Here is a 13,488-nt window from a genome sequence, read left to right on the forward strand (position 1 = left end):
GAACAGGTGTGTTTTGAGGCTGCGGCGAAAGGATTGGAGGTTTTGGGCTATCCGAAGCTCAGGGGGGAGCTGATTCCATAGGGTTGGCGCTCCCACAGAGAAGGCCCTCCCCCTGGGGGTCGCCAGCCGACATTGCCTAGCTGACGGTACCCTGAGGAGGCCTTCTCTGTGTGAGCGTACTGGACGATGGGAATTTGTTCCCGGCAGCAGATGGTCCTGCAAGTATCCCGGACCTAAGCCATGTAGGGCTTTAAAGGTAAGTACCAGCACCTTAAATCTCACCCGGAGGGCAACTGGTAGCCAATGCAGCTCACGCAGGAGGGGTGTAATATGGGAGTATCGGGGAGCTCCCATCACAACCCGTGCAGCTGCATTCTGCACCAGCTGAAGCCTCCGGGTGGTCTTCAAGGGCAGCCCCATGTAGAGAGGATTACAATAATCAATACGGGAGGTAACGAGTGCGTGGGTGACTGTACGTAGGGCATCTCGGTCCAAAAAGGGGCGCAATTGGTATATAAGACGAATCTGTGCAAATGCCCCCCTAGCCACGGCTCCAATGTGATCTTCAAAACTGAGTCGTGAATCTAGGAGGACGCCCAGATTGCGTGCTCTATCAATGGGAGGTAACATCTCTCCTCCTATAGTCAGAGATGGAACCTCTTGGACTAAACGAGATGACGGTATGTACAGCCACTCAGTCTTGGCCGGGTTGAGTCGAAGCCTGTTTTCTCCCATCCAAATCTGTACCGCTTCCAGACAACGGGACATCACATCAAGGGCATCACTGGGTTGGTTCGGGGTGGAGATGAATAGCTGGGTATCATCAGCATATTGATGATATTTCACCCCGAAGCTACAGATGATCTCTCCCATGCTTTTTCTTACTTTAGAAATTAGGTGCAGCAGAGACAGGGTGGGGGTGGGAATAGAAATGTAAGCTCAGCTAGCCATAACATAACACTGTGGTGGGAACCCAAGGACAAGCTGATAATGTTTTGACGGGCTATGGAGCTAAGGAGAAAGCCCACGCTTTAAGCTAATTGGGGAATGTGATTTATGACAGTTTATTGGGGGTGGAAATTGCACTTTCTTACTTTGTATCAGGGAGAAAGGAATTTGGTTTTGGGGTCCAACTATGTAGTGCCGATACTTTGTTTCCCGAATAAAAAGATTCTTTAAGATAAAACAATGCTTCGAAGTTCTTTTGAAGGGTTTCATCCATCAGAACCATGACTGAACTCTTTCATGAAAGCACTGAAGGAAAATGTCACCTTAATGAAAGCCAGACAATCTAGTCTGGTGATGGACAAAGTTTTCCCAAAAGAGCCAAAGTGCCTTTTAATTGAAAATACAGAAAAAAAATCTGGGGTATATATCTCATTATTCTCAACTAGTATCAAACACAATGAATTAAACACAATTCCCTGAAAATATTCTGAAATTATTATTTAGTCAGTTCTAGTTATAAGCTAACCTACAAATTTACAAATTAATATTTGTTGGTAAATATCAGTATCAATGACAATAATATACAGAGGGAAACAGATTACTGCAATGACCTCTTTACAAAGAATTTTGTGCAAGACAACTCTATGTATAAGTAAAGACAAGTTGTTACACATTTCTGCATTAGAACTCCAACAATATTGATATTGTACTCTAAATCCATGAACTTGTGGTAACAGTGATTAGAGAAATAATGATTCAGCTTTGATTTCCATATTTTTTTGGTTTGTTTGAAACTGCTCTCTGTACTAAGCAGGCTTGATTCCAACCGTCTTAAAGAAATTATGTTTACAGACCATTATGGTATCTGTGGTTACAGATAGGGAGAGGTTAGGGAAAGACAGAAAGGTATCTCACCGGCATTCAATAAACCACTGGCGTATCTGGTCTTGGAGGGTTTCTTTGATGTCTGGCCCTTCAATTTCTTTCACTCGCTCTTTGATGCTTACTAGAGCTTTCTGGAAATCTGATTCATATTTCTCCTGAATTTCACACCTTAAAGTGTCTACTTTCTGGGCACGTAATAATGAAGCACTAGGTCTCTGGAAATGAGAAGGTGGGATCTGAAAAACAGATATTGCATATCTTGTATTTCCAGTTTTATTAACACAGTTATTCTATTATTAACATCAGAGGTAACTAATTCAGCCTTATTGATGCTATATCCAGCCAGAAGTAGATATAGCAACTAGCTTTCATGTGACCATTTATGTGCCTTGATCGGGATGATTACAATATTTAGAAGATTGCTCTTTTTATTTCTCCTATTCCACTTCTTATTTTACCTTCAGTGTTTCAATTGGGAATGATTTCTTTTTTTTTTTTTTAATTGAAAAGTTTTACAGTACATTTTTTAAAAAGAAAAACTCCCTCCCTCCCCCTCACCTCCCCCTTACCCTCCCTTACCTTCCCCTCCCGACTTCCCAGAGCTGAATACAGGGTATAAACTTTAAAAACTTAAGCTAAAATATGCTAACAAGCTAAAATAAAACATTAAATTCTATCGCACTTTAACTCCCCTTAAACATAATTATACAGTATTACTAACAAATAACAAATAACTAACAATACATCATATAAAACCAATACTTATTCAAATGCTAAATGAAACTTTTTAGTCCCATATTTATTCTGAATATATTCGATCCATCTTTTCCATTCCACAATATATCTCTGTTGCGATTGTTCTTTCAAATATGCTGAAATCTTTGCCATTTCCGCCAAGTTAGAAACGTTCAGGGGACTTCTGGGTGGCAAGGCTTCGCCGCAGGCAGCCATTCTGGCTGTCAGCCCTGCCGGCTCCATAGAGCCGCCGAAAACAGCACCGATCAGCTGTTTTGACGGCTCGGAAGCCCGCTCCTCGGGAGGAGGGGGTGAGCGCTCAGATACGGGTAGAGCTCTCCAGGGCCGCCAGAGCTAAAATTCTGGCAGCTGAAGGATTGAGCCCCCCCGAAGTCTGAGTTTGCTCCGGACTGCGGGGCGCCTCTGCTCCGGGTTTTTTGGAACAGAGCAGGGCGTCAGCAACCATCCCTGCAAGCAAGAGAGAACTTTAGAGAACCTGGATGCAGGCAGAGCGATACAGGAGACTCAGGTGAAAGTGAATTTATGATCTTTAACTCAATGGACTTTGTGGAGTTTGAAGGTGAAAGTGCGTAGCAGGCAATAGTGGGTGAAAATGGCTGCCAAATCTTCTAAAGTTCCTAGAAGCGCGGGGGCTTCTCTGGTGCAGCAATCTTCATTACAAGCTTTAATGCCCCCTCCCTCTGCACCTGCACCTGCACCTGCACCTGTACCAAGTTTTACAGTTAAAGACCTGCAGGATGTGTTGCAAGAGGCTATGAAAAAGCAATCGCAACAATTAGTTGAGCTTATGGATGAGAAGCTTACAGAGCTTATGGATGAGAAGTTAACAGAAATGAGGGCAGACATCTTACTTGCATTTCAAGGCATGGCTGTATGCATAGAGCGCTTGGACAAGAGAGTGGAAGATCTCAGCCAAAATAATATCAGATTAGATGCAAAAATGACAGACTGAAAATATGGTGGATAAAATTGATGGCGACTTGACCTTGGTACAGTACCATGAGATGGAGTTTGCTGTGAGAATCAGAGGCTTAAAAGAGGATTCTAAAGAAAATTTGAAGAAAATAGTTTCCGAGGCTTTGGAAGCTGTGTTGGGGCGACCAGCAGATGCAATTATGGAAGATATAGACAAAATTTTCCGTGTTAATTCGTGGATTGCAAGACAAAGGAAATTACCCAGAGATGTGGTGGTTTATTTTACAAAGAGAGCAATTAGAAATGAGGTTATTCAAGCCTTTTACAATACTAAATTTGCAATTGCTGAGCAAGAAGTTTTGATTTTAAAAGAGATCCCTCCAAGAATCCTAAGGAGAAGGAACGAATTTGCCTTTTTGGCACAAGAATTAAGACGACGTGATATTAAGTTTAGATGGGAGATACCAGTGGGTATGGTGGTGATGCATGAAGGCATGAGACATCGTCTTACTACAGTGTTGCAGGCACGTGATTTCTATAGTAATGTTTTAAAAGCAGTCCCCATACCACTCTTGGAATCTACAAAGAAGAATGGTGAGGGAGAGCCTCAATTACGCAGTGAGAATTTACAAGGTGCTGAAGGAACAACGCAGATAGAAGAGAAAGCTACAGGAGTGGATCAAATTTCAGTATCATCGGAGGCCAGAGACCAGAGGATGACGCGTGCTGCTTCGAGACGAATGAGACGAGAGCAAGAACAAGAACAGCAGAAAGTCATGATGGCACCTCCAAAACTTACTTATAGTGAAGCTGTGGGAGGAGCGCGACCTAAGATAGTGCAGGTGATTTTGGAAGAAGCGCTCCAAAAGCTTCGGGTCGCGAAGGATGGCGACAAAGTTTCTAACCTGGAATGTTAATGGCTTAAATTCACCACAGAAGAGAAAGAAAGTGTTTCAATATTTAAAACAATTTAAGAATGATGTTATTTGTTTACAAGAAACACATATTAGAGTTACGGATCAAAAGTATTTATTAAACTCAAGACTGGGTACACAATTTATTGCCTCCGCAACTGATAAGAAAAATGGAGTGGTTGTTTATGTTAAGAATAACTTGACAGCGGAGTTAATTGAAGCAGATAAACAAGGAAGATATGTTATAATTGAACTGTTAATAGAAGGCAAGAAAACACTTCTGGTTGGATTATATGCTCCTAATCAACAACAAGCAGACTTTTATAGTTTGCTACACAGCAAGATTACTCAGTGGGATTATAAATCTTTTATTTTTATGGGGGACTGGAACGGTGTTTTGGATGTACAAATGGACAAGAGGGGTTTTTTTAAAAGTATTCCAAGTCATGCTAAACTGCCTAAATCTTTTTTTGAAATGAAGGACGATTTGGAATTGCGAGATATTTGGAGAGAAAGAAATTTGCAAGAGAAGGACTATACTTTTTTTTCTGATAGACATCAATCTTTTTCTAGGATTGACTTTATACTAATTACTAATGATTTCTTTTCTAGGATTAAGATTTGTCCAAGAACTATGTCTGATCATAGTCCAGTCTGGTTAGAGATAGAAAAAGATAATAGAGATAGGCGCTCCTGGCGTCTAAATGAGAATTTGTTTAGAAATCAAGAAAATGTGGAAGAATGTAAAAAACAGATGAAGGATTTTTTAAAAATTAATATGCATAAAGGCACTTCTATTGAAATGGTCTGGGATGCTAGTAAAGCTTATATGAGAGGTGTATTAATATATTTGAATAACAAATATAGACGCAATCTGGAATTCAGGATGAAGGAATTAGAGAATGAAATTAGGGAAAAAGAAAAGGCTTTAATTTTGAATCCATCGGATGTGAGGATTAAAGAGGTAATTAATTTATTAAGGGGACAGTTCGACAAGTTGATGGCTGATCAAGTGGCAACTAACTTACGGTATGCTAGACATAATACTTTTTGCAATGCCAATAAACCAGGTAGATGGTTAGTTTATTTGTTAAGGAAGAAGCAAAGGGCTTCTAATATAGATAGAATAGAACATAAGGGTAAGGTAGTGTATCAGCAGAGTCTTATTAAGAAGACTTTTGTTGATTTTTATTCTAAGTTATATGCTAGAGATAAGATTATTGAGGCAGATATTGATGAATATTTGATGAACGCTAATATTCCTGTTCTTACACAAGAACAAAAGGAAGAGATGAATCAATTGATAACTGATGAAGAAATTTTTTCAGCAATTAAACAATTGAAATTTGTTTAGAAATCAAGAAAATGTGGAAGAATGTAAAAAACAGATGAAGGATTTTTTAAAAATTAATATGCATAAAGGCACTTCTATTGAAATGGTCTGGGATGCTAGTAAAGCTTATATGAGAGGTGTATTAATATATTTGAATAACAAATATAGACGCAATCTGGAATTCAGGATGAAGGAATTAGAGAATGAAATTAGGGAAAAAGAAAAGGCTTTAATTTTGAATCCATCGGATGTGAGGATTAAAGAGGTAATTAATTTATTAAGGGGACAGTTCGACAAGTTGATGGCTGATCAAGTGGCAACTAACTTACGGTATGCTAGACATAATACTTTTTGCAATGCCAATAAACCAGGTAGATGGTTAGTTTATTTGTTAAGGAAGAAGCAAAGGGCTTCTAATATAGATAGAATAGAACATAAGGGTAAGGTAGTGTATCAGCAGAGTCTTATTAAGAAGACTTTTGTTGATTTTTATTCTAAGTCATATGCTAGAGATAAGATTATTGAGGCAGATATTGATGAATATTTGATGAACGCTAATATTCCTGTTCTTACACAAGAACAAAAGGAAGAGATGAATCAATTGATAACTGATGAAGAAATTTTTTCAGCAATTAAACAATTGAAAGTGGGTAAGGCGCCAGGTACGGATGGATTGACTGCTGTGTATTATAAAAATTTACAGTTAGAGATGGTAAAGCCATTAAGGGAATTGTTTCAGACAATTCAAATGGGAGGAGGGGTGCCCCCGTCTTGGAAAACTGCTTTTATTTCTTTGATTCCGAAGGAAGACCAGGATGTCACCCAAGCAAAAATTATAGGCCAATAAGACTTTTGAATACGGACTACAAGATATTTGCTAAGGTTTTAGTTAACAGATTAATGAGGGTATTGCAACAAGTAATTCATGGTGACCAAACTGGGTTTATAAGTGGTAGACAAATGAAGAATAATGTGAGGCATATAGTTGATTTGTTGGAATTTTTGGAAAGAAACAATCAGATCCCTGCAGCGTTGATCTTCTTGGATGCTGAAAAAGCCTTTGATCAATTGGATTGGCAATTTTTGTTGAAAGTATTAGATAAAATGAACTTTGGGGATAAATTTTTACAACCAATTAGGGCATTATATCAAAAGCAAACAGCCCGCATAATAGTTAATAATAGTTTGACGGAAGTATGTAACATTGAAAAGGGTACAAGGCAGGGGTGCCCGTTGTCACCTTTATTATTTGTTTTAACATTGGAGATATTATTGATTAAAATACGGGACTCGAAAAAAATTAGGGGAATTCAAAAAAGAGATCAGGATTACAGATTGAGGGCGTTTGTAGACGATCTGGTTGTTACGGTAACTCAGCCTGAAGATTCAGTTGTAGAATTGATGGAGATAATAATGCAATATGGGAAAGTTTCTGGATTCAAGGTTAACATACAAAAAACTAAAATGTTGTCTAAGAATATGACAGTATCACAAAAGGCTGTTTTAGAAGAGCTAACGGGATTTGAAATTGTTAAAAGGGTTAAATATTTGGGGATATATTTGTCACCCTCAAATGTAAAGTTATATAAAAATAATTATGAAAAGTTATGGGGAAAAGTTCAAAAAGAATTGGATACCTGGAAAAAACTACAATTATCTTTATTGGGAAGAATTGCAGCAGTGAAAATGAATGTTTTGCCAAAATTTTTATTTTTATTTCAAATGATACCTATTCTTAAAAAGGATTCAAACATGGAGGAATGGCAAAAGGGTATTAATAAATTTGTCTGGGCAGGGAAAAGGCCACGAGTTAAATTTAAGATTATGCAGGATACGCGTGAGAGAGGTGGTCTTAAAATGCCTAATTTTAAACTATACTATGAAGCTGCTGCTTTGTCAGCGATAAGTGATTGGATTAATTTAACACAAGTGAGATTATTAAATCTTGAAGGCCATGATTTGTTATTTGGATGGCATGCATATTTATTGTATGATAAGAAGGTGGATAATGTGTTCAAGGTACATATTTTAAGACATGCTCTGTTGCGAGTTTGGAAAAAGTATAGACATAAGTTAAATTACAAGATACCTATATGGGCAATACCGAAACACGCAATAGAAAATATAAGTGTTGGGTTTAAACATGATGTGACTACATATAAGGAAATTTTAAGTTTGGAAAGGAATGTATGGCATTTAAAGCCGTATAATATTTTAAGAGAAAGAAAGATTGTACAAACTTAGTTTCAGTATGGGCAATTACAGGCCAGGTGGAAAGAAGACCAGAAAATTGGTTTTTCAATGACTGATGAAAATCTGGTAAAGCAAATTAGAGATCAAGGTCAAGCACATATTAAAAGGATATATCTTGCATTGATAGAAATTGATTCAGAGACAGAACTTGTTAAAGACTGTATGATAAAGTGGGCTCAGAATTTTCACGAAGTCATTACAATGGATACTTGGGAAAAGATTTGGGTGAGAAATGTAAAATTTACGCAAGCTCAAAACTTGAAGAAGATGGATTGATTATATCCAGAATAAATATGGGACTAAAAAGTTTCATCTAGCATTTGAATAAGTATTGATGTGATATTTATATTGCTTGTAGTTATTTTATAAGAGTTAAAATGCGATAGATTTAATAGTTTATTGTTGTTTGCATAAGGTAGACTATGATTGTTTGTATCTTTATACCCTGTATTGAGCTCTGGGAAGTCGGGGAGGGGGGAGGGGGAAGGGAGGGAGGTGTTGGGGAGGGCTGGGGAGAGGGGAGGGGGTGGGGAGGGGTTTTGCTTTGTTAAAAAAATATATTGTAAAACTTTTCAATTAAAAAAAACAGAAACGTTCAAAGTCCATTCTTCTATAGTAGGCAGTTCCTCCTTCTTCCAATATTGCGCTACTAAAAGCCTTGCTGCCGTAATTAGATTCAACATCAATTTAGTACCTATGACAGTAAAATCTGTAATAATACCCAACAAAAACAACTGTGGAGAAAACCTTATCTTTTTCTTAAATATCTTCTGCATGTTCCAAAAAATTTTAATCCAAAAAGCTTTGACTTTTTTACAAGTCCACCATATATGATAATACATTGCATCCTCACAACCACACCTCCAACATTTAGGCTGGCAGTTCAGATACATACTTGCTAATTTTTTAGGGTCTAAGTGCCACCTATAAAACATTTTATAAAAATTTCTCTTAAATTTTGAGCCTGCGTGAATTTTACGTTTCTGACCCAAATCTTTTCCCAAGTATCCATTGTTATAACCTCCTGAAAATCCTGGGCCCACTTTATCATACAATCTTTAACAAGTTCTGTTTCTGAGTCAATTTCTATCAGTGCATTGTATATCCTTCTTATATGTGCTTGACCTTGATCTATAATTTGTTTTACCAAATTTCCATCAGTTATCAAAATACCAACTTTCTGATCTTTCCATCTTGCTTGTAACTGCCCATACTGAAACCAAGTTTGTACAATCTTTTCTTCTTTTAAAATATTATATGGCTTTAATTGCCATACATTCCTTCCTATCCTTAAAATTTCTTTGTATGTAATCACATCATGTTTAAATCCAACACTGATATTTTCTATTACATGTTTAGATATTGCCCAAATTGGTATTTTATAATTTAACTTATGTCTATATTTTTTCTATACTCGCAACAGAGCATACCTTAATATATGTATCTTAAAAACATTATCCACCTTCTTATCATACAATATGCATGCCAACCAAATAACAAATCATAACCCTCAAGATTTAATAATCTCCCTTGTGTTAAATTAAACCAATCACTAATTGATGATAAAGCAGCAGCCTCATAATATAATTTAAAATTAGGCATTTTAAGACCACCTCTTTCACGTATGTCTTGCATTATCTTAAATTTGAGTCGTGGCTTTTTCCCTGCCCAAACAAATTTATTAATACCTTTCTGCTACTCCTCCAAATTTAAATCCTTTTTAAGTATAGGTATCCTTTGAAACAAAAATAAAAATTTTGGCAAGACATTCATTTTTACTGCTGCAATTCTTCCCAATAAGGATAGTTGTAATTTTTTCCAACCATCTAACTCTTTTTGTATTTTTAACCATAACAATTCATAATTATTTTTATATAATTTTACATTTTAAGCCGAAAGAAATACCCCCAAATATTTAATCTTTTTAACTATTTCAAATCCCGTTAACTCTTCTAAAACAACCTTTTGTTCTATAGTCATATTTTTAGACAATATTTTAGTTTTTTTGCGTGTTTATTTTAAATCCAGAAACTTTCCCATATGACGGTATTATCTCCAATTCTACAACTGAGTAAGTCGGTTGACTTACTGTAATAACCAGGTCATCCACAAACGCTCTCAATCTATAATCTTGATCTCTTATTTTAATTCCCTTAATTTTATTTGAATCTCGTATTTTAATCAATAATATTTCCAACATTAAAACAAACAGCAAAGGTGACAACGGACACCCCTGTCTTGTACCCTTTTCAATATTACATGTTTCTGTCAAACTACCATACTTTTAAAAAAACCCCTCTTGTCCATTTGTACATCCAAAACACCGTTCCAGTCCCCCATAAAAATAAAAGATTTATAATCCCACTGAGTAATCTTGCTGTGTAGTAAACTATAAAAGTCTGCTTGTTGTTGATTAGGAGCATATAATCCAACCAAATGTATTTTCTTGCCTTCCACTAATAGTTCAATTATAACATATCTGCCTTGTTTATCTCTTTCAATTAAATTAGCTGTTAAGTTATTCTTAACATAAATAACTACTCCATTTTTCTTGTCAGGAGCAGACGCAATAAACTGTGTACTCAGCCTAAAATTTATCAAATATTTTTGATCAGCTGCTCGAATATGCGTTTCCTGTAGACAAATAACATCATTTCTAAATTGTTTTAAATACTGAAATACTTTCTTTCTCTTGTGCGGAGAGTTTAATCCGTTAACATTCCAAGTTAGAAACTTTGTCGCCATCTTTTGCGACCTGAAGCTTTAGGAGCGCCTCTTCCAAAACCACCTGCACTCTCTTCGGTTTCGCTCCTCCCACTGCTTCACTGTAAGAAGGTTTTTGAGATGTGATTGTAGCTTTCTGTTATTCTTGTTCTTGTCTCATTCGTCTAATTGCCACCCGTGTCATTCTTTGTTCTCTAACCTCTTCTGTTGGCACCTGGGTCTGATTCACTCCTGTAGTTTGCTGGGATTCTTGATCCTTCTGCAGAGTAGCTCCTTCAGCTCCTTGTATACTCTCCATTCGTGACTGACGCTCTCCTTCACCATTCCTTCCTTTAAATTCTGAAGATGGCGGAGAGCCTGCCTTCAAAATATTAGAATAAAAATCTCGTGCCTGCAAAACTGTATTAAGAGTCTATCTCGTGCTTGCATACATCACCGCCATGCCTGCTGGAATCTCCCATCTAAACTGAATCTGCCGTTTCTTTAATTCATCTGCCAAGAAAGCAAATTGTTTTCTTTTCCTTAAAATTCTTGGAGGAATCTCTTTCAGAATTAAAACTTCTTGCTCAGCAACTGTAAATCTATTGTTATAAAAAGGTTGGATGACTACATTTCTAATTGATCTCTTTGTTAAATAAACCACCACATCTCTAGGTAACTTTCTTTGTCTTGCAATCCAAGAATTAACACGAAATATTTTGTCTATATCCCCCATAATATCTTCTGCTGAACGCTCCAAAACCGGTTCAAGTGCTTGTGCCAATAATTCTTTCAAATCTTCCTTAGGATCTTCTTTCAAACCTCTGATCCTCACAGCAAACTCCCTATCCCTATATTGCATCATAACTACATCATCATCAATCTTTTCCATCACATTTTCAGCATCCAACATTTTAGCATCTAATCTCATATTGTTTTGACTGAGCTCTTCCACACGTTCATCCAAACGCTCAATACAAACTGCAAGCCCTTGAAATGCAGCCAAGATGTCTGCTCTTATTTCAGTATTCTTCTCTTCAATAAGTTCAGCTATTTGTTGGGATTATGTTTTTAAAGCATCTTGTAAATCTTTTATTGTTAATGCTGGTGTGGGTGCGGGTGCCACAGGAGGAGGCATCAAAGCCTGTAATGAAGAATGCTGAACTGGCAAAGCACCAGCACTTCTAGGAACTTTAGTTGGTTTAGAAGCCATCTTAATACCCAGTTGATTTCTATTACGCACTTTCACTTTCCACACCGCTTGCAACTTTTTCTCTCAAAGTATTCAGAGTTAAAGTTCAAATACTTGCTATTACAGCATTCTCCTGCACAGCTCTGCCTGCATCCAAGTAATCCACAATTAATTATCAATAGCAGGGATGGTTGCAGCGTCCTGCTCTGCTCCAAAGCCTGGGAGCAGAGGCGTCCCGGAGTCTGGAGCAAATTCAGGCTTCCGGGGGGGGGGCTCACACCCTTCAACCACCAGAGTTTAAACTCTGGTGGTCTAGGGGAGCTCTACCCCTACCTAAACGCTCAACCCCCCCTCTTCTCCTGAGGAGAGGGCTTCCGAGCTGCCAAACAGCTGATCGTCGCTGTTTTTAGCGGCTCTAACGGAAAACAGCGGGGCTGACGGCCAAAACGGCCGCCATCGACGGAGTCTTGCCACCCAGAAGTCTCTGGGAATGATTTCATATTCTACATTAGTTTCTCACATGCAAACTCTTTATATTAAGATTCTGTAATGATACTGATATACAACAGAAAACAGAACTCAAACCAAAGTTACTGTGATATATAGCAGAATTCATTTATTATTATGATAGCAAAAGCATTTAGATTTATATACCACTTCATAGTACATTATAGCAGGTATTTTCAACCTTTTCATCCATTGTACTACTTCTAGGATATGGCAACATCTGAGTACCACCAGTCGCCTAGCAAGGTGTCAAAAACTTGATGACCAAAAAAAAAGGGAAAAAGTGATTTACAAAAGTTCACTTAGTGACCGTTTGAAGTTACAATGGAACTGAAAAAAGTGCCCCCCCCCCAAGGCACAGCTGAGCAAGACAGCTGCCTGCCTGCCCGGCGGCACTCTTCCTCCTATCCGAGGTTTTCATTGTTGTGAGCATTTCTGTTGAGGACTGGCAGCGGGGGTAGGGGTGGGGGGTTGGTTTTTATTCCCCCCATCTGCTGGGTGGTTGAAACAGGTTTTGGTCACTTCACATGAGCATGGAACACTGTGACCGTCATAAATATGAATCAGTTGCCAAGCATCTGAATGTAAATCACAAGACCCTGGGGATGCTCCAACATTCCAGCTGATCGGCGCTTCTTCTGGGCTCAGCAGAAGTGCCGGGATCAGTGCCAAGCTCCAGATGGAGCCTGGCGCTGATCCTGGTGCTTCTGCTGAGCCCTGACAGCCCCAAAGAAGCACTAATCCTGGTGCTTCCGCTGAGCCCTGACAGCCCTGCAGCTCCTGCCATCTCTCGCTCAGACTTGTGCAGTGCTATCACCGGTTCAGCTCATTCCCCTCTCCTGCTACCACTTTTCTAGGATGGTCGCGTACCACCTGCCAGATGCCAATGTACCGTGCCACTGGTTGAAAAGCCCTGCTTTATAGCACTCTCTAAGTGGTTTACAGAGTTAACATATTGCCCCCAACAATCTGGGTTCTCATTTTACCAAACTTGGAAGGGTGGAAGGCTGAGTCAACCTTGAGCAGGTCAGAACTGAACTCCTGGCAGTGAGCAGAGTTAGCCTGCAATACTGCATTCTAAC

General features: G+C 38.3%; 1 protein-coding gene across 6 annotated transcripts in view; it reads right to left on the reverse strand.

Annotated features, from left to right (window-relative positions):
• Nucleotides 1-13,488, reverse strand: part of DRC11 (dynein regulatory complex subunit 11) — a 175,177-nt gene that overhangs the window by 139,477 nt on the left and 22,212 nt on the right. For 5 of the 6 annotated variants that reach the window (XM_083350791.1, XM_083350790.1, XM_083350787.1 and 2 more), the window contains one exon: nt 1,864-2,069. In XM_083350791.1, the coding sequence (XP_083206917.1) occupies nt 1,864-2,069 (206 nt within the window). The remainder of the gene's footprint in view (nt 1-1,863; nt 2,070-13,488) is intronic. The other variant, XM_083350789.1, reaches the window with a different exon arrangement.

Source organism: Vipera ursinii (assembly GCF_947247035.1).
Source record: "Vipera ursinii genome assembly, chromosome: 1".
Classification (NCBI taxonomy): Eukaryota; Metazoa; Chordata; class Lepidosauria; order Squamata; family Viperidae; genus Vipera; species Vipera ursinii.